Below are 21,303 nucleotides of genomic sequence, written 5' to 3'. Positions count from 1 at the left end.
AAGCAAGCCATTAAACGCTTTGCTTTAAACTCTGAATTGCTATACAAAATGTTTGGCATTATTGTTAAGGCATTAACAATACCTTGGCTCAGAGTGAACTGTTAACACTTCCTAAAGATGTAAGCTACAGCCTATCACTTCCTCCTTGCAGTGTTCATACTCAAGTATGCAGGAAACTTGACAACATCCCTAGATATTCACATGCCTCCCATAGCGTCCACAGAAACATGTGCAAATTGAACCACAAAAATAGATTCGTGCCTTCCAGAGTTCCCCAAAGCATATAGGTAAACAAGTCAAGTTCAATTAACAACTCTGTTTTACATAAGAAATACATCTGTATTTCTGCAAGAAAACTGTGGTCACTGGAGAAGGAAAAAGAACCATTTCCTTCCAGGCAAGGAAACAATGTTAGGTCTCAGTGAAAGAATTTATTTGGAAGAAGTCAGAGGAGAGACAGGATGTGAACTTGTACAAAGAGCTATTATCAGTTATGTGAGATATCTGTTACCTCTTAGATAGACTTTTGATAAATACTGTTTTTTCTTTCTTCACTGTTATTGCTCTAGTCTGAGCCACTGTCATGGCTCATCTGAACCACTACGATAGCTTTCTAACTGATCTCCCTGCATCCAGTCTTTTTCCTGTCTAATCAGAGGGGTATTCAGGATGTAAAAGCTAGGCAAAGTGAGTCTGTGGTTTCTGGAAGATCAAGCAAGTACGAAAGTACTACTTTTTGACTACCTTTTCTGTAGTATGTATTTCCCTTGTTTCTGTATGTTTTAAGCTCTTTCACACTGCTTTAGCAATGTCTTTTCATCATTGTCTTAATGGCCATCATGTCAACATATTAATTTTGAAAAATGATACCAGTTTTCGAGAATGCTACCCTACTGACTCTGCATCTACTTTTAATCCATTCTTTGCTCAGCGCTTAGGGTGATCGGTTCCAAAACAGTAAGTCAGAGCATGTCACTTCCTTGCTTAAAACCTTTGTTTCCCACTGCACTTAGAATAAGGTCTAAATTCCTTACCAAAGCCTATGATGCTGTGCAGGTTCTGGATCCTGCTTACTTCTACAGTTTTCTCTCCTATCACTCTTCCATATGCATTCTCTGCTCCAGTTACATTAATCCATCTTTAGTTTCTTAATCAGACCATCCTAACCTAGCCCTTGTACATCTTATTCCCTCTAATTGGAACATTCTCTTTCCCCTTTGCCTAGTTAAATCCTATCCATTCTTCAAAGCTCAGATCAAGTGTCTCTTCTTCAAGCAAGATTTCTTTGACCGCTACATACTAGATTGGGTCTCCAAGTACAATGCATATCTCCTCATGCTTACTATAATTATAATTAATTAATTAATTGTTTAAGATGTAGTTCTCTCAATAGAATGTTAGCTTCATGAGGACAAGGATCATGTCTGTTTTCCTCACAATACTGTATCCTTAGTGCCTGTTAAGTACATATTGTTAATTCTCAGTATTTTTTGAGTGAATTAAATTAAGGGATATCTGGGTTGTGGTTGTCTTGTGTGTGTGTGCTGTGGGGGGGGTGGATTTTATGACGCTCTGGCATGATGCTGTACTTGGATTCAAAGTCAGATGTTTTATTTCTGATTTTACCAACGTCCAAATAGTCCTTTTATAGCCCCAATGGAATATGAAACATAAAATTGAAATTATTTGGAGGATTAATAATTTTTTATGAAAAATAATTCTGTATGGATAGACACCAAGTAGCAATATATACCCAGAATTTGGCTCTTTTGTTTAGTTAAGGAATAGAGCAATTTGGTAGAGAGTATAGATCAGTGTGCTCAATAAAAATCCTGCCAACTTTTCTATATCTAAAGTGTGTCTTTAGGCTATAACTCAGTAAAAAAAACAGTGCTCTTTTAATTGCAGATGAATTATCAGTTCCTGCCAATTTGTTGCTATATAGATAATGCAATTTGCCAAGCTCAGTTGGGCCAGATCGTTTCTTACTGAATCTTTGATTTTTCCAATTGTGGTGTTTTGTAGAGATCTCTTGAGAGAACTCCTTGCACACAGAACTGAATTGGGCAGTGAAGAGCTAATTTTAATTTTATTGAGGGAAGGATTGGCTTGAATTCGTCTTTTAAAAACATGAATCCATGTTTCTGTTTTAACATCAGATGATCATAATGTTAAAAAAACCACAAAGAAGTTTGCTTTTACTTATCCTTAATCACTTCCTTGAGTATAAAAATTTTGGTAACTCAACTTTAAGACTGTCCATTCTTATTGTGAAAAAGGAATTCACAAAATATCGCCACATGGAAATGATGGAAAATAGTAGGACTGACGTGATGAAGATTATGATGACTTGGTGCCGTTTCAAGATGTCTTACGGCACCTAAAACCTAAAGGATCTGAAAAAGGAGGCTGGTGGTAGAGTTTTAAATTAGAGGGACTCTGGGTTGGGTGAGACCAGCAATTGCCCAACTTGCCTGCTAAGTCTAAAAGGACTAACTTCAAGAATGATGTATTTGGCATATAATCTAGAACTATGATTTTGATGTTTAAACATATAGTTGAAAAGGGAAAAAAAATTATCACCTAATTTCCTATTATGATGTCAAATTATTTGACTGATTTTTAAATAGTTTTATTGCAATATAATTTATATAACATAAAATTCATTGATTTAAAGTGTATAATTCAATAATTTTTAGTATATTCAGAGTTGTGCAACAGTTTCCACTAATACCCTGACAACTGCTAATCTGCTTTCTGTCTCTATGAATTTGCCTATTCTGGACATTTCATATAAAGGGAATCATTCAATGTGAGGTTTCTTGTGCTGGCTCCTTTCACTTGGCAGAATGTTTTCAAAAGTCATCTATATTGTAACGTGTATCGTTACTGAATTCCTTGTCATTGCCAAATAAAATTCCATTGTATGTCACCTTTTATTTGTCCATTTATCAGTTGATGGGCATTTGAAATGTGTCTACTTTTTGCCCATTATGAATAATGCTGCTATAAATATTCCTGTGTACGTTTTTCTGTGGGCAAATGTTTTCAATTCTTTTAAGTGTATTCTTAGATAATGGAATTGCTGGGTCGTGTGGCGATTCTATGTTTAACCTTTTAAGGAACTGCCAAACTGTTTTCCAAAACAGCTGTGCCATTTTACATTGCCACCAGTGATGTATGAGTGTTCCAATTTCTCCATATTCTCCCCAAAACTTATTATTACGTCTTTAATTATAAGCATCCTGGTGGATGTGAAGTGATAGCTCATTGTGATTTTTCATTTTCCTAATGGTTTGGGTGTTTTCATTTTCCTAATGGCTAATGATGTTGAACATCTTTTCATGTGGTTATTAGTTATTTGTATAACCATTTGGAGAAGTGTCTGTTTAGAACTTTGCCAATTTTTAAATTGGGTTATTTGTGTTTTCATTGTTGAGTTGTAAGAGTTCTTTATAAGTTCTAGATACAATTCCCTTATCGAATATGTGACTTACCAGTATTTTCTCCCATTCTGAGGGTTGTCTCTTCACTCTCTTGATGACATTATTTGTAGAACAAAGTTTTTAATTTTCATGGGATTCAATTTATCTATTTTTTTCATTGCTTATACTTTTGATGTCATATCTAAGATGTTTTACCTAAACCAAAGTCACAAAAATTTACTCCTATATTTTATGCTAAGAATTTTACTGTTTTAGCTCTTATATTTATGTCATTTAGGTCTATCCGTTTCGAGTTAATTTTCGTATATGATGTGAGATAGGGGTCTAAATTCATTCTTCTGCGTGTGGCTATCCAGTTGTCTCCCCGGCCCCTGCCATTTGTTGAAAAGACTATTATTTCCTTCCTTGAATGTTATTGGCACCCTTGTTGAAAATCAATTGACCAAAAATTTATGTTCTGAACTTTCAAATCGGTCCATTGATCTGTATGTTATCCTTATGTCAGTACCGCACAATCTTGATTACTGTAGTTTTGTAGTACGTTTTGAAATTGGGAAGTATAAGTCTTCCAACTTCCTTCTTTTTCAAGGTTGTTTTGGCTATTCTGGATCTGTTGCATTTTCATATAAATTTTAGAATCAACTTGTCAATTTCTGCAAAAAAAAGGATCTGGGATCTTGCTAGGGATTGCATTAAATCTATACATCTATTTGGGGAATATTTCCATCCTAACAATATTGTCTTTTGATCCATAAACATGGACTATCTTTCCCTTTAGGTGTTCTTTGATTTCTTTCAGTAACGTTTTACAGTTTTCACAGTATGAGTTTTGTACTTTTTAAAAATTTATTCCTAAGCATTCTCTTATTTTTGGTGCTATTTTAAATGGAATTGTTTTTTTTAATTCCTATTTCAGTTTATTCATTGCTAGTGTATAGAAATACCATTGAATTTTGTGTATTGATCTTATATCTTGAAACCTTGCTGAACTTGCTGAATTAGTGCTAGTGGTTTATAGTTGATATGTTAGGATTTTCTGTATATTTGATAATGTCAGCTGCAGATATGGTCTTATTTTTTCCTTCCAACCTTGATACCTTTTATTAATTTTCTTGTCTAATTGCCTGTTTATAACCTCTACTACAACGTTGAATAAAAGTGATGAGAGTGGACATCCTTGTCTTGTTCTTGATCTTAGAGGGAAAGGTTTCAGTATTTCACTGTTAAATATGATGTTACCTCTGGGTTTTCCATGGAAGCCCTTTATCACATTGAAGAATTTCCCTTTTCTTCCTAATTTGCTGAGTGTTTTTTATCATGAAAGGATGTTGGATTTTGTGAAATGCTTTTTCTGCTTCTGTTGAGATGATTATGTGATTAATTTCCTTTATTTTGTTGAGATGGTGTATTACATAGATTGATTTTTAGATGTTACACCAGGTTTGCATCCCTGGGATAAATCCTACTTGTCTATGATTATAATTTGTTTTATATGTTGCCCAATTCAGTTTGCTAGTATTTTTTTTGAGATTTTTGGTCTATATTCCTTAAAGATACAGGTCTGTAGTTTTCTTTTCATGTGATGCCTTTGTCTGATGTTGGTATCAGGGTACTATTGACCTGATAGAAGGTGTTGGGAAGTATTCCCGTCTCTTATATTATTTGAGAGAGCTTATGAAGATTTGATATTAATTATCCTTTAAATATTTGGTAGAATTCACCAGTGAAGCTATCTGGGCCTGGGCTTTTCTTTCTGGGAAGTTTTTTGATTATTAATTCAATCTTTTTACTTGTTATAATTCTATTCAGATCTTTACTTTTTCTTGGTCATTTTCAGTAGTTTGTCTCTTTCTGCAAATTTGGCCCTTTTATGAAAGTTATATAATCTGTTGGCATATGTTTTTCATAGCATTCCTTTGTAATCATTTTTTACCCCAGTAAGGTCTGTAGTGATGTTCCATTTTTGATTTGACTGATTTTAAAAATACATATTTATTTAAAATGCTGTCTATTTTGGTAATCAGATCAATAATGATGAATATAATGTAAATTCTTACTCTATAATCCCACCACCCAAATATGAGGTAAATATACACTATAGTTCCTTCCAGGATGTGTGTGTGTGTATTTCTATACTTGAGATTATGCTTATTAATTTTGTAGCCTGCTTTTTCCCATAATGTCCTTTGCCCCCCAGCTTTATTGAGATGTAATTGACATATAACATTATGTAAGTTTAAGTTGTACAATGTGTTGATTTGTTACACTTACATATTTCAAAATGATTATCAACATTGCATTAGGTAACTCCTCCATCTTGTCACATAATTACCCTTTCTTTTTTGTGGTGAGAATGTTTAAGATCTACTCTCTTAGCAACTTTCAAGTATATAATACTTGAAAGTATTATTAGCTATAATTGCCATGCAGTACGTTAGATCGCTAGAACTTGTTAATCTTATAACTGGAAGTTTTTACCCTTTGACCAGTATCTCCCCATTTCCCCCACCCTCCAGCTCCTGGTAACCACCTCTCTCTTTGAATGCAGCTTTTATAGGTTCCACAAATAAGTAATATCCCACAGTATTTGTCTTTCTCTGTCTGACTTACTTCACTTAGCATAGTGCCCTCAAGGTTCATTCAAGTTATTGCAAATGGCAGGATAACTTTCTTTCTCATGGCTGAATAATATTACATTGTATATATATATGTGTGTGTGTGTATGTGTATACACAAGCACATACACACACACATGCCACATATTCTCTATCCATTGATCTGTTGACAGACACTTATCTCGGCTATGGTGAATAATGCTACAATAAACATGAGACTGCAGCCATCTCTTTGAGATCCAGTTTTCATTTTCTTTTATAGGCTGCTTTTTGAAACTTCACATAAGCATTTTGCCATGTTGTTAAAATATTTTTAATAATTTTAATAATGTGCTTAATATACTATTGTATGGATATAATTTAATCTCTCCTATTTTTGAACTTTTAACTTGCTTAAGTTTTGATACTATAAATCATACGGTAGTCTTTGTGCATGTGTTTTTACACATATCATTCTGCATTGCAGTTTTATATCTTGACTTCCCTTAGCATTCTGTCAAGAGCATTTCCCATATCATAAAACTTTTGAACACTTAATTGTTAATAACTATATAATATTCCACCATATGAATATGTCATAACTTATTTAATAAATCTCCTATTATTGGACATTTGGATTATTTCCAACTTTAGTTTTACAAATATGGCTGAGATGAATGTAAAAGTGCATAAATCTTTAGTTACATTTTGGAATATTTTCTTAAGATATACTGGGTTAAACTGTTTGAATTTTCTTTTTGCCCGAAATTTTGCCTTAAGGCAGAATTATTCCATCATAGAGCCTTACTGTAATTGATCTAACCCTTTCTATATTTTTGGATATTATATATTTTTGCTATTGGGGTAATTCTAGAATAAATCATTATACATGAGTCTTTGATTGCATTATCTGAGATAGGTAATTTTTAAAGGTTACTGTACACATATATTAGCTAATTTGCTCTCAAGAAAATGAATGACAATTTATATTCTCACTGCCGGTGTATGAGAGTATTTGTTCTACTTCAGGCTTTCTAACATTGAGGTAGGTTGTTATTTTAAAAATCATTTTTAATTTGATAGATGCTATCGGTGTTGATCAGCAAAAGGGGATCAAAAAATAGGATATCAGTTGGAAAGAAAGGGATACAATTTTTTCAAAAGCTTTAAGAAACAATTGGGATAGTCCCAGGGTGTAGTTGGGCATTTGCAGGAAAGTTTTGGGCTATATTGAAAAGGTATGGGAACACCAATGATCTGGAGACAGGAATTCAGGTTAATAATCATGAAGATGATAATAATTATTATTATAAAAAAGAAGTACTGTTTACTTATTGAACTAATCTCTAGGAGCCTAAATTAAAGTGCACATTACCAAGGATCAGTCTTTAACTTTTTCCGTTGGCTCATTTTCAAGGACAGTTATGTATGGCGAACAAGTTGATACCTAAGACCCTAAATAGGTTAAGAAAAGGAAGTTTTAAAAGGGGAAAACATCAAAGATTAGGAAAAAGAGAGATAGGGTAAGTTTACAGCATGGAGTGAGAGAAGGGTTTTTAAAAACAAACTGAGGGGGCCATGGGTTGGCACAGCTAATCTTTGTGAAAGTTGCAACTCCTCACTCACTGCTCTACTTCCTTACCTTCAGCTTACTCTTCAGTTTATACTTTATACAGTCTGCTTCTAACTCTGCTGCTCCACTGGTTTGTTTTTGGCAGTCTTCTCTTGGCTAACAGCCTTTCCTTGACTACATATAAAGGACGCGGTTTAGTTTTTGACTCGCTTGATTACCCAGTAGCATTTAACATAGTTGTCATTCTTGAAATATGCTGTTCTCTTGGCTTCCTTCTTGGTTTTCTTTGTACCTCTCTTGTCACTTTTTTTCTCAGTCATTTTTGTAGATGTCTCTGAATCTCCCCGTCTCTTATGTGTTGGTGTTTCTCAGGGCTCTATCCTTGGCCACCTTTTTATTTTGCCTCTATCCTTTGGTAATTCAGCTACTCCTGTGACATTAAATATCATCTCTATGCTTCAGACTACAAAATATATATCCCCAAGTCTCTTTCCTTACTTCTTGTCATTATCTCCAATTTCCTGTTGAGCATCCATGTTTAGATGTACTAAAGGCAACTCAATTTCTACATGATCTGACCCTTGTGCAGCTCTCCAGTGTCAACTCTCTTTTCCTCCTATCCAACACTCTATGGTTCTGCCATATTGAACTCATTTCAGTTCAACGGATGTGCCATCCTGTTTCAGAACAATCTTCCCTATCATGTTCTAAGTTTTAACTTAGAAGTCATTTTCTCTGGAAAGCCTTCTCTTTCTTCTAAATGTGAATTTGATTTCTGTCCTCTTTGCTCTCAAAATACTCTGTACTTCTCCTCTAATTACATTTAAAACAGTTCATTGTTGTTACCTCTTTAATGATTTTTCTTTTATACTAGAATGTGATCACATAGAAGGGAGATACCATACCTATTGTGTTCCCATTTGTATTCCTATTGTAGGCACACAATAAAGTCATCAAATGTAGAAATTAAGGGATCTTTGGATCACATCAGGCTAAACAAACCTGTTGTTTTCTTTTGGTTAGAGTTATTACAATGATATATCATATGGAAGCCTGGTCTATCAAACAAGTGGTCTCTCATGACAAGATATGCCAATATGGCCTCCTTAAATAGATTCCAGTAGACTTAAATAGAATTCATACCAAGTTGATCAATCAGATTAATGGTCAATGTCAACATGTAGAGAGGTCTATAGTGGTAGTTCACAGGTCTCCATTCTATGTCCTATCTTCTTCAAAATTTTCTATTATTGACTTGATTGAAGGCGGAGAAGCAAGCTTATGAAATGTTCAGGTGACACAAAGCTAGGTGGCAGAATTAATAAAAATGAATAATAGCCTTACGATTTAAACTGGTCTGGATAATTTGGAATAAAAGACTAAAACTAACATTGCCATTTCATAGGGATTAATGTAAAACTAGAGAGTAGGAAAAAAGTCATTTAATACATTCAACATTCAAGACACATGGATTATATACCTACTATGTTTTAGTTATTGGTGCTGGGGATGCAAAAAAGAACAAACCATAGTCCCTGCCCTTGAAATGGTTACATTCTAATGAGTATATTGAATCTAGATCATGGCACATAATAGTCTCATTACGTTTTGTATTCTCTATATAGAGAATATTGTGTGCTCTTCTGGGTATCATATTAATTTTTATATTATTATACCCACACAGTTATCTCAATGCAAATTTTAAATATTTCAATTGCATTAGTAAGGATAATTTAGATTATGCTGTAGTAACAATCCTCAAATCTCAGTGATTTAAAACAGCAAAGTTTAATTTCTCACGTATGTAATATGTTGGCTGGGAGCTCTGCTCCACAACATTTTTTCTGTGACCCAGAGTGATGGAGCAAACACTATCTTAAATATTGCCATTCACTGTGGCAGAGGGAACAATAGTTGTAGAAGGCATCACATTGACAAATAAATGCTTGGGCATGAAAGTGAAGCACAAGTATCAACAATGACTTTTCCTAACAAGTAATTGGCCAGAACCAGTCACATGCCCCATCAATGACGATGGGGCCAGGAGATGCAATCCTATCATATGTCTGAAGGCAAAGAGGTATAAATATTTGGAGAACAGAATTAATAACCACCATGACTATATAGAGTAAAAAGTAAAATTTACCCTTCAACATTGGACTTTATCCCACTCCCCTTCTGAGAGTTACAGTGTTAAAAATTTCAAACTTTTTTCTGTAAATTTCCATACACATATACGCACATACCTACATAAACTTTTCAATTATGTACGGGATCACATTTGTTTTTTTATACATTTTATAGATCTACTCATATCTATACATAGCTCTCTACTTCAGTCTCTTTAATAGCTGTATAGCATTCCATGGTATGGATATACCATATTTTATTCAGCCACTCCTCTATAGAAAGGTGTTTTGCTTATTCCCAGATTTTGGCCATTACAACACATACTACATTGACCATCCTCTTACACACATATATTTCTGTTCATATGTATTTGGATTTCTAGATCTAGATTTTTCTAGATATAGATTTGGACTTTCTAGTATAGATTCCTAGGAAAGGAATTCTTGAACACTTTAAATTTTGCTGAGTACTTCCAATTTGCCTTCCAAAATGCTGTACAAACTTGTAATTTCATAAACAGTGTATGAAAGTGTAGATTACATTTTGAGAAAGATATTGACAAACATTTTTATTGACGAAAGAAAGAGTTGGATGATGAGGGATTTAGAAACCACATAAAAATGAGTGACAATTGAAGAGTTTTTGTCTAAACAGTTTGTAAGAACTTATATCCACTATTTCTAGATTTTCTGACTGAAGCAACCCTGAAAAAGACTAATCCCCTTGAACATGAGACTTCTGATTACATCTTAATGGTCAGAAGTCAATTACTTGTCTATATCCAGTTGTAAGGAAGGCTGTGAAATGAAGACTCCATTTTAGGTGACTACATACTGAGGCCAAAACTGGGGGTTCTATAATCACTACAGGAAAAAGGAAGAATAGTTTGAGAGAGTGTTAGCTTTTACCATGCCGCTGGAATTCTATAGTTGCGTATAACCAATTTTTTCCTCTATGTTTGCTTCTCTTTTTAACATCTTTGTCTCGTCTATCTCTAGAAGTTCCTCTCTCATTATTCTTCTTATCTCGTTGCCCTCTTTCTTCATATATCAACTTCTTGTTGCTCCATTTCTGTCTTTTTCTCTGTTTCTCTACTTCTCTATATGTTTTCTCTATTTCTCCATTTCTCTTTCGTGTGTTTATTTTTTCTCTCTCCATCTGTTTCCTGTCAATCTGTCTCTCTATCTTTAGCTGTCTCTGTTTTCCTAGTTCTGTATTTCTAACTTTCTTAGTTTCAGTCTCCATGTCTCTTTCTTTCTACCTCCATTTCCAACTATTAGAACTAATAATAGAATGGGCTGCCACTTCATACAGTTTTCAAATGTAGGGGGTACTTGAGGACAGGGTAGATATAGGGATAGTGTAAAAAGGCTTTCTTGATTGGTTGATGATTGGACTATATAACTATCAAGGTCTTTTCCAAATTTGAGTCATTCCTTCCTTGGTAAGTAGAATCTCATTAATATTATTACATCTTTGTTTTCTGACTGAAGATCTAACAGGACCTCAGGGATATCTTTATATAAATACCAGACTTCTTTGTAGATGACTGTAGAATTAGATGATATAAGAGATTGAGATGTGTGTGTTGACTACAGAACTTCCTCTGAAAGTTAATTATCTTTATCTTTAATACAGCTGTGATATATATGTGTGCTGTGTGTTTGTAATTTCCAATTGGTTGGAGATTATATATGTGACTGGCTGGTAAAAATGATTAGAAAACATTGTAAACACCAAAATAGTCTCTGATGGCAAGAATGTATTGAGAAATGATATAATTGCATATTCTCTGCAACGTAGCTGACATACCTAGTTGGATCTTCTAATTGTGTCAAAATATATTCATAAGTTAAACATGTTTTGGTTTCTAGAGTCAAGAGTATGACATACAGATACTTTAAAAAATTAACATTGTATGTTCTTGGCTCCTTTGCTGAAGATTAACTGTCCATAGATGTGTAGTTTTATTTCTGGGCTTTCAATTATGTTCCATTGATCTGTGTTTCTGTTTTTGTACCAATACCATGCTGTTTTGATTACTATAGCTTTGTAGTATACTTTGAAATCAGGGATTGTGATGCCTCCAGCTTTGTTCTTTTTTCTCAGGATTGCTTTGGCTATTTGGGGTTTTGCGTTGTTCCATATGAATTTTAGGATTCTTTGTTCTATTTCTGTGAAGAATGTCATTGGGATTCTGACTGGGATGGCAATGAATCTGTAGATTTCTTTAGGTAGTATGGACATTTTAACTATGTACTGGAGGGCTTTGGGGAGAAGAAGAAGAAGAAAAAAAAAAGAATGTTGGCAACAGATGTTAGCTCAGGTGCCCCCCTCCCAAAAAAAAAAACGCACAGCATATGAACAGACATTTTTCCAAAGCAGATATACAGATGGGAAACAGACACATGAAACGGTATTCAACATCACTAATTATTAGGGGAATGCAAATCAAAACTACAATGAGATACCACTTTACACTGGTCAGAATGGCTGTAATTACCAAGACAAAAAACAACAGATGTTGGTGTGGATGTGGAGGAAAAGGAACCCTGATATACTGCTGGTGGGAATGCAAACTGGTGCAGCCACTATGGAAAGCAGTGTGGAGATTTCTAAAAAAATTAAAAATTGAAATACCATACAATCCAGCTATCCCACTACTGAGTATTTATCCAAAGAAGTTGAAATCAATGATCCAAAGAGATTTATGCACCTTGTGTTCATTGCAACGTTATTCAGAATAGCCAAGATGTGGAAGCAACCCAAGTGCCCTTCTATGAATGAATTGATAAAGAAGATGTGGTACATATATATATACACAATAGAATACTACTCAGCCATAAGAAAAGACAAAATTATCCCATTTGCAACCACATGGATGGATCTTGAGGGTATTATGTTAGGCAAAATAAGCCAGACACAGAAAGACAAATACTACATGATTTCACTTATGTGTGGAAGATAACAAATACATGGATAAAGAGAACAGATTAGTGGTTACTAGAGGTGATGGGGTTTGGAGGGTGGGCGAATGGGGTAAAGGGGCACATATGTATGGTGATGGACAAGAATTAGACTACTGGGGGTGAGCACAATGAAGTTTATTCAGAAATTGATAAATAATGATGTATACCCGAAATCACACAGTTATAAACCATTATGATCTCAATAAAATTGCTGGAAAAAAATTAACATGAACCAGGAACCTGACATACCTGGTACTTTAAGGGAGGAAAAAAGTAAAGTGGAAAGGTAATTTACAAACTATACTTGAAGCCATTTGGGCATAACATTATCATTACAATTATCTGACAGAAGATTTAGTTCAATTACATTTTTAAAAACTCTCTTGTCAAGATGGCCCTACTCATATCAGGATTTGGTACTCCAAGGAGAGGAATACTAATGCCTTCATTAGCCATTGTGCCAGCATCTTTAGTCTTTAGAATTTCTCATGTGGCCTTTTGGGATTTTTACATACTAACCTTAGGGAGTCAGAAAACACAAAGCCCTCAGGGGGATATGAACTTCAGGAGTAAGAACCACTGCATATTTATAGCCACAGTAGGGGGAAGACTCTTTTTGGGAAAAAAATTAATTTCAAAATAATTGAATAGCAGCATAATTGCCATCATATAAAGTATTATACATGCTTCCGTACACTTTCTTCACACAACAGTAAGTTGGTTGTAAAATCGCCAAGGGGAAAAAGTTATAATGCAATAAACCTAAATTTCACTGTAAGATTTCCAGGGGATAACCTGAGCTGCTTCTGACTCTTTTAGTATTTACACAGATGTGTGGAAGCGTATGTTGGGTGCCCAGTGGTCACAGTTCTGAGATGTTCCTTGATCAATGATGGTATTTTAGGCTGATTGCTGTTGCAGATGAACACTGCTGGGAGATTGATTGCCCTGGCCTTTCTCTTTGACTGTTTGAATTGGCAGTTTGGCAGATTTTCCCTTTCAATGGGAAATCTGAAACACCTATTGAACATGCTAAAAAACACTTTTCTTACTCTATATTCCTTTAGCAATTAACATATACAGGTTGTTCTTCACTGTCTTGCACTTGATTAAGCACTCTAGAATGCGTGCATCGCCATAGTTAGGTTATAGCTCCTTGAAGGCAAGGAGCGATCTTTTAAAATCTTTGACTTGGTTTATGCCTCCCATAGCATCTAACTTCTAGGGCAAAAATATTTTAGTGTTGGTTAAGAGCTTGGGCTTCGTAGTCACACAGACCTAAATTCAAATATTTTTTTCCTTAGTTTACTATTGTGACCTCGGATAGGTCACAAGTGTCAGTTTCCTAAAAAGTAAAATGGGGATAATAACAGTTCATAAGGTCATTAATAGGATAAAACACCATATAACAGTTTAGCACAATGTCTGGCACACACAGAATACTCAATAAATTATTATTATCATAAAATATAATAGTTATTTTAAAAGTTTCTTGAATTAACGGACTCTCCTGTGGAAACAATTGGCAAATATATAGATTTAAAAACTTGATATGTTCTTTCTTTTTTTATTTTTTTGGTGAGGAAGATTGGCCCTGAGCTAACATCTGCCACCAATCTTCCTTGTTTTGCTTGAGGAAGATTGTCACTGAGCTAACATCTGTGCTAGCGTTCCTCTATTTTGTATGTGGGACACCACCACAGCATGGCCTGATGAATGGTGTGTAGATCTACACCTGGGATCCAAACCTGTGAACCCTGGGCCTCCAAAGTGGAGTGTGTGAACTTAACCACTATGCCATGGGGCCGGCCCTGATATGTTTAGTTTTTTTAATCCCCACTGATTTCAATTTACAAAAAGGGGAGTATATGAAATAATTCTGTTGTTAACATATTCAATTCCAAGGATTTTACTAGTCAAAGTCAAATATTAGGTATTTCACGTCACAAAGAATAAGAAGGGCTCACATAGGGAAGTAGAAATAATTTGGGGTCAGTTATTTTCTACCTTTAATATCTCCGAGTAGCAGTTATAAAATATAGTTCTTGTTTTGGGTGAAAATTATAACATAATAACTACTGGGTAAAACAGGGCCTTTAAAAGGCTTTCTCAAATAACTTTGTCACTATTTATAAAATATTAGAATCCTTAAAATGATATTCTATCTTGGCAAATTACAGTCCTTACAAACTGTCAGCTTTCAGACAGAAATAGTGAAGGTACGATTATGGATAGGATGGTTGAGGGTAAGGAGAACAAGGCAGACTCCTAATATCTAACTAGCAGGGCTGAGTAGGTAACTGAGTGAATCCATCAGGAAGAGCTAAAGCAGCGATGAGCCAATGTTCTTATCAAAGTCAGTGGTATTATAAGATATAAGTTCTAAAAAGGGAGATGACAGGAGAGCTAGAGTGTGCCTATGGTTCAGGAAAGTTTTAAATAATAAGCCTTATTTTTGCAGCATTATTCACAATAGCCAAGATGTGTAAGCAACCCAAGTACCCATCATTGGACGAATGGATAAAGAAGATGTGGTATACATAAACAATGGAATACTACTCAGCCATAAAAAAGACAAAACTGTGCCATTTGAACAACATGGATGGACCTTGAGGGTATTATGCTAAGTGAAATAAGTCAGATGGAAAAGTCAAATACCATGTAATCTCACTCATAAAGAGAAGACACCAACAAACAAACACATAGATACAGAGAATGGATTGGTGGTTACCAGAAGGGAAGGGGTTGGGGGTATGGCGGAAGGAGTAAAGGGTATGGTGATGGATAAAAACTAGACTATTTATGGTGAACACAAGGCAGTCTATACAGAAACTTATATATAATAATGTTGATATATAATGTACACTTGAAATTACACAATGTTATAAGCCAATATGACCTTAATAAAATAATTTAAAAAATAGTAAGCCTTCCTTTGAAAGTCCAGAGCCTACATAATCTTCTGACCTGGAAATATGACAGATTGAGTCTATGTAAAACAAAGAATTTTGTAGAGTTCATAATGGTCTTATCAGAGTCTTGATTTGAGTTCTCCCAAAAGCAGATCCAAAAACAGGGATTTGAATGTAAGTAGTTTATTTGGGAGGTTTTTCCAGCAAGTACTGCAAGGGAATGGCAAAGTCAAACTGGAAGGGAGGAAAAGCAAATAAAGAGTGTGTTGTTAATAAACAGTTTACCACTCAATTCTCCTGGCACATACCAAGGGTTGAGGGAGCTGGGTATTTATTCACCAACTCCCATCATTGTGAGAGTCACTCTCCGGGCGTTAACAACCTGGAACTTGCAGTCTGCTTCCTACGCTGCTCAAGCTGCTTTTGCAGATAGTGAAGCCCTCTGGCAGAGAAACATAGGAAGACTTCTGCAGGTGACTTTTGGAGTGGGACAAGAGGATATGGGTAGGCACTAACAGTGTCCACTGCAGCAGGAGATAGGGCACAGCTCAGATTTTGATAATCACATATTGGATAAGAGATATTCTCTTTCAAACAAATGAGTAACTTGAACAAAAAACACTGAAAGCTGTCATTTATTTGTATTACGTGAACCTTTGATATGACGTTATCTACATTGATATTCTTCTTTTATTCATTAAAATATTTATTGATAACTATTATGTGTCACGCTCTATGCTGGATACTGAGGATACAACAGTTAATGACTAAATGCCCTCTTGAAGAGGAGTGGGCCGAAACAACCAAGGTAATAAATGTAACTGATTCTTTAAGAGTTTCAACTCATTGAATTGTAAACATGGATATTTTTTCCCAATAATTGCTACCTGTTGTGCTCTACTGTACTTACCTTTTTCCACTGGGAGACAGGGACAGTGATGAACATTTCAGTCTGATTCTATAACTTCAGCTGTTTTCAGAGTTTCATTCTGATTTTAAAGCCTTTGTCTTTACTTACTCCAAGCTCCCATCTGATTCAAGTATTGTCTCTTCCTTTTATTTAGAACAGATGAGATGTGGTTCTAGTGGCTAGGAATTTGGAAGGTGCATGGTAGGTTTTCGCACATCTCCCCTTCTTCCTCCTCTTTCCCCTGTGCTTTCTCTTTTGGTGCTGCATCAGGAGAGGAGTGGCTGAGGAAGAGGGAGAGGGAAAAACATGCTTGTGACTGCCTGTGTCTTCTCCTTGCTTGATCATAATTGCTCTTCTAGCTGTCTGTGGGAACCATATAAACAAGCAGTTATAACGGGCCTGATGATGAGATGCTACCCTCAGCATCTCCTCTGGGCACTGGAAGTTCCTTGCAAGATTTGATTACATCTTTCCTCAGAACCTCAGCAAGTGGCATCATACCACTTTCCTCTTGGGTATACTCATCTTGCTGCATGTTGCAAAGTCTCTGGCAATGGTCATCTGTTTACTCAGTCCCAAGTTGGATCTTTGGTAATATGCCAAATTCGCCTTCCATGCTTCTTGGGACACAGAAATTTGGTGTGTGTTGGGGATGGGTAGGGATTGGTCCTGGTCCCCTGTCATCTGAAAATCTCCAACACACCATCTCTCTTCCCAGGGTTCTTTATCCCTGTTCCAGTGGTACAAGGGAAGTCTAGCATGTCAACTGGGAAAGGAAAGCCTGTCTTCATTATTGAAAGGTGACCTTCTCCTCATTCCCAGGCCTCTTTGTTTATTGGCAGAGTGGAGGTGGCATGATAAGTCACTGGCTGCATCGGATAGCTGAGCTGATGGCCTCAGACACAAAACTCTGGAAGTTTTCTGAATTTAGGATATCAGGTCAATTTGAGGTCAATTTGAGGTAAAGTCTGGGAAAAGAGGATCCCAGCCAACACTTGATATCATCCAGTTACTCTTACATTCTGGATAAAGTTCTGAATCTTCAGGTAAGAACCAATTATTCAAAAAAATCTTTATATTGAATTCTGGATCTTTAAGTGTTATCCAGAGGCTGTTCTTGCCTTTCCACTCAGGTTTGCTTCCATCCATTATTTCAGGGATTGCTGTGGTTTCACCCTCATGGTCCCCTTTGCTGTATTTATATCTTGGGTTTATGATGAGCCCAGCGTACCTCTGTGGTGCTTATATTCTGTTTCTTAAAGGATCCTAGATGAGTCCTCATATAGGTAACCAATTTACTGAAAAATCAACTCATGGGGACAAGTACTTAAAAAATAGGATTCCCCCCCCCAGATACTTACTGATGGTGCTTTAGTCAACCCCTTTCCTTGTTATGGAGCGGGGGGCGGGGGGGGGGGGGCTTCTCAACAATATCTCAGTCCAATTTGATGCTTTTGTTTTAAGCTTATTTTGGTTTTGGAACAGTTTCATTCCAATTGTTTAAGATTTAGTACTATCGATTTTAATACGGCAGTGTCAAAGTTGAATAAAAACTCCTCAGGTCACATAAATAAACAAAATAACTGTAAGTGCTGATCAGTCTTATGAATAAAACAAGCAAGGAGGTGAGCTAGAGAATGACAGCGTGAGACTTTAAGATAGTATTCAGGGATGGCCTTCCTGTGGGACTGAGAACTGTAGGATGCTAAGGAACTAACTGCATGAAGAGTGGGGAGTAGTAGTATTCCAGGAGGAAGACAAAATCAAAGGACATGAGCAGGAAATGACCGTGGCACGTTTCAGGGACAAATAAAATGTGGCTGGAGCATAGCTAACAAAGAGGAAGGTGTTGTGAAATAAGATCAAAGAGGCAGCCAGAGTCCCACCTGCAGGTCTTTGAAGGTCTAAAGGAAAGAGTTCAGATTCTGTTCTAAGTCTAGCGGGAAGCCATTGAAAAGTTTTAAGTAGGGAACTTTGACATGATTCAATTGTGAACTTTCATGTTTTCTTCCATTTGCATAAAAACAAAGCCAGAAGTTACCAGAATGTCATTGTTTCTATAATATGTCTTTAAGATGTGTGAAATGATAGCTGCTGCTTTGTTGAGGCCAAGATTTGTGATTCAAACTTCATATCCTTTTTTGACTTTTCAGCTGCCAAGGAAAGTGAATGATGAAGCCACCATTTCTTTTGGCCCTTGTGGTCTGTTCTGTAGTCAGCACAAACTTGAAGATGGTGTCAAAGAGAAATTCTGGTAAGTTGCTGGCAACTTCTCACTATTTGGTCAAAAATGTGTGATTTTTGTGAATATCCAGAGAGCATCTGTGCCTTTAACTATGAATATATTTAAACAGAAGTGCTTGTGTTCCAGCTATGTTGGAACGTAGCCAAAATAAAAATAGAATTTTAGCCTACCACTGAGAAAATGTTGGGAAACCAGTGGAGTTTTGTTCAACTTCACTGACAGTATACTCTCAGTGGACAGTAAAATGTTAAAGGCCTTCTTAGGGTTGGTTACGTTCGCTAGTGAATATACACTTGGGAGAAAACATTTGCAAGTGAGAGGACAAGGAATCTTTAAAAATATATATCTTTTGCCTCCTAATTGAGTGTGCAGCATTACAGTTTAGATGAAAGCTTTTGACAAATATCAGTGAGCTTTAATTCCTCACATCTTCACATTTGTACTGAATCCCTATCAGGCAGAAGTTTAAAGCTTCTGAGTTCAGAAATATTAACTAATTGCCTGAAGAGAAATTTCTTGAGAAGAAATATCTATTCCTAGAACATGGTGGTCTGGCAAGCAGCCATGATTGTACTGAGAGATGAGTTGTAGCTGGTAGATATCCCAATCATTGTTTAATAACACTTGGGTATATATGTCTTTCAGTTTTGATTATACATGCTAGCTATAATTATAAACCATGCATGAGATTTTAAAAATTGATTTTCTGTCCATAGTCATTCCAGTAAGACACTGAGGAATGTATTATTATATGGAAACAAAAGACTATGATGGGGATTTCTGCTGGCTTCTAATTCAGTTATTTCCTAGAATTAAATGTGTGCTCTTTACTTTCTCATTGTGTATAAAACCCAGGCAATAAAGTGCATGGCTGTTTTTCAAAACAGTAAACACTGGCTGGAGCTTGGAGTTTGGCTAATGTTTGTTTTCTGAGGCGAGAATACTTGCTAATTGAAGTAGCTAAAAAATAGTATTGTCCTTCGATTGATAGTATATTAATAAGTCTTTTGCAAAAGTAAGTCACAGGTTATAAAATAGAGCAACACTGCTGCAGTCCAAAGGATTCTGGAATGGTAAAGGTAGGGCAATATATTGGCTTTTTCTCCACTTAAAGACTCATGTATGTATTTAAAAATTTTTGTATATTATGACTCTTTCAGCTATATTTGTGTGTAACATTTTACCTATAATATCTCCAACTTGGCATATTTTACTTGGCTGCCTTTCCTTGCCTTCTTTCTGAAGTCACATTTTCACTTTCAATCTTAGTTCAGATTGATTATTGCTGAAATGAAATACTTGGAGATATTACTTGCCAGCAAATGTTACATTGGACCAGATCCCATTTTCCTCACTTGGTTATGTCATAATGTCTGTAGTGGAGTCTGAAAGAAAAAAAAAAAGAATTGAGAATTTAAAAAGCCATCAGTATTATGGTAGCTTAATTCAAAGTAAAAAAATGAACATAAGTTGCTATATATTCTGTCTTGGTTTTGTTTTTGCTTATTATTTATGAGACAGGCTGTTAAAAAATGTATATACATAGAGGAAGTTATTGTTGACACAGAGATGCCCTTTAAAGATCAACTTCTTAAGGCTTTGCTCCTTTGTTCTTTACTTATGAACTGTGAGGATGTGTGTGGGTTACTAGGGGTTCTTAGCTTTGTCTTCTTAGTGTGGCTGAGTTGTGTCATATCTGCAGTGAGCTTTATTGAAGAAACATTACCCCAAAACATATTCCCCTTGGAGTCAATGTGTTTTCATGGTTTCCGTCTCCCCTCCTCCATCCGTCTACCCTCAGCTACCTCCTAGTACAGTTGTAATTGTAATATTGGAGAAAAACCTTTCCTACAGGTCTGGGCAGTGGAGATGGTGTGAATGCAGTCGGTCTTTTTGCTTATGCCTTCCTGCTTCTCTTATGGTGTATATGGAATATTAGGCAGGGAAGACTAATAGGTTGATGTTGGTTTGTGCATGTCTGTGTGTGTGGTGTTTGCTTTTTATTTTAAAATATAGCAACAAAAATCAAGCATGGGATGAAGACAAGACATCCTAAGTTGCCCATAGCTCATGAACAGGGGGGTACTTTTGAGCAGTTGTTTTCACTCTTCCTTTCTATTTAGCCATTCTCATCATAACCCCTTCCCAGCCCCTAAACTTCCATTAACGGTATTACTTTGTGTAGAAAATAGAGTTATTCGCACTCTCATTATGATAGTCTTATTTGAGTTGACCTTATTTTTTGAAGAACATTAAAAACTGCTTTGGCAAATCTGTAGTACAAGATGTTGTTTCATGCGATCCGTAAGGTCCTTTGCCCTTTGCCAATTAAAGAGATCTGGATTCAAGCTTGCATAGTTGTTGTTCTTGGAATCACCAATGGAAAGCAGAAATTTTATTTTTCTCCCTTCCCTCCCTTCCCCCAAGTTGAAAAATGAAGAATGATTGTGCCTTTTACTCATTAACATTTATAACTGTTTAGTGCCAGATGTGAAGTCAGTTACAATGATTTCTGTGCAGTTCA

The 21,303-nt window shown here is 35.7% G+C and overlaps 1 protein-coding gene across 1 annotated transcript in view; it reads left to right on the top strand.

Annotated features, from left to right (window-relative positions):
• IL1RAPL2 (interleukin 1 receptor accessory protein like 2) overlaps nt 1-21,303 on the top strand; it is a 965,470-nt gene that overhangs the window by 34,735 nt on the left and 909,432 nt on the right. Inside the window, exon 2 of the mRNA XM_046673670.1 lies at nt 18,688-18,788. Within this exon, the coding sequence (XP_046529626.1) occupies nt 18,704-18,788 (85 nt within the window). The 5' untranslated portion in view covers nt 18,688-18,703. The remainder of the gene's footprint in view (nt 1-18,687; nt 18,789-21,303) is intronic.

The sequence above is a fragment of the Equus quagga genome, chromosome 10, assembly GCF_021613505.1.
Source record: "Equus quagga isolate Etosha38 chromosome 10, UCLA_HA_Equagga_1.0, whole genome shotgun sequence".
NCBI classification, from domain to species: domain Eukaryota; kingdom Metazoa; phylum Chordata; class Mammalia; order Perissodactyla; family Equidae; genus Equus; species Equus quagga.
The sequence above is the reverse complement of the archived record's forward strand: the minus strand, read 5'-3'. Positions and strand labels throughout refer to the sequence as shown.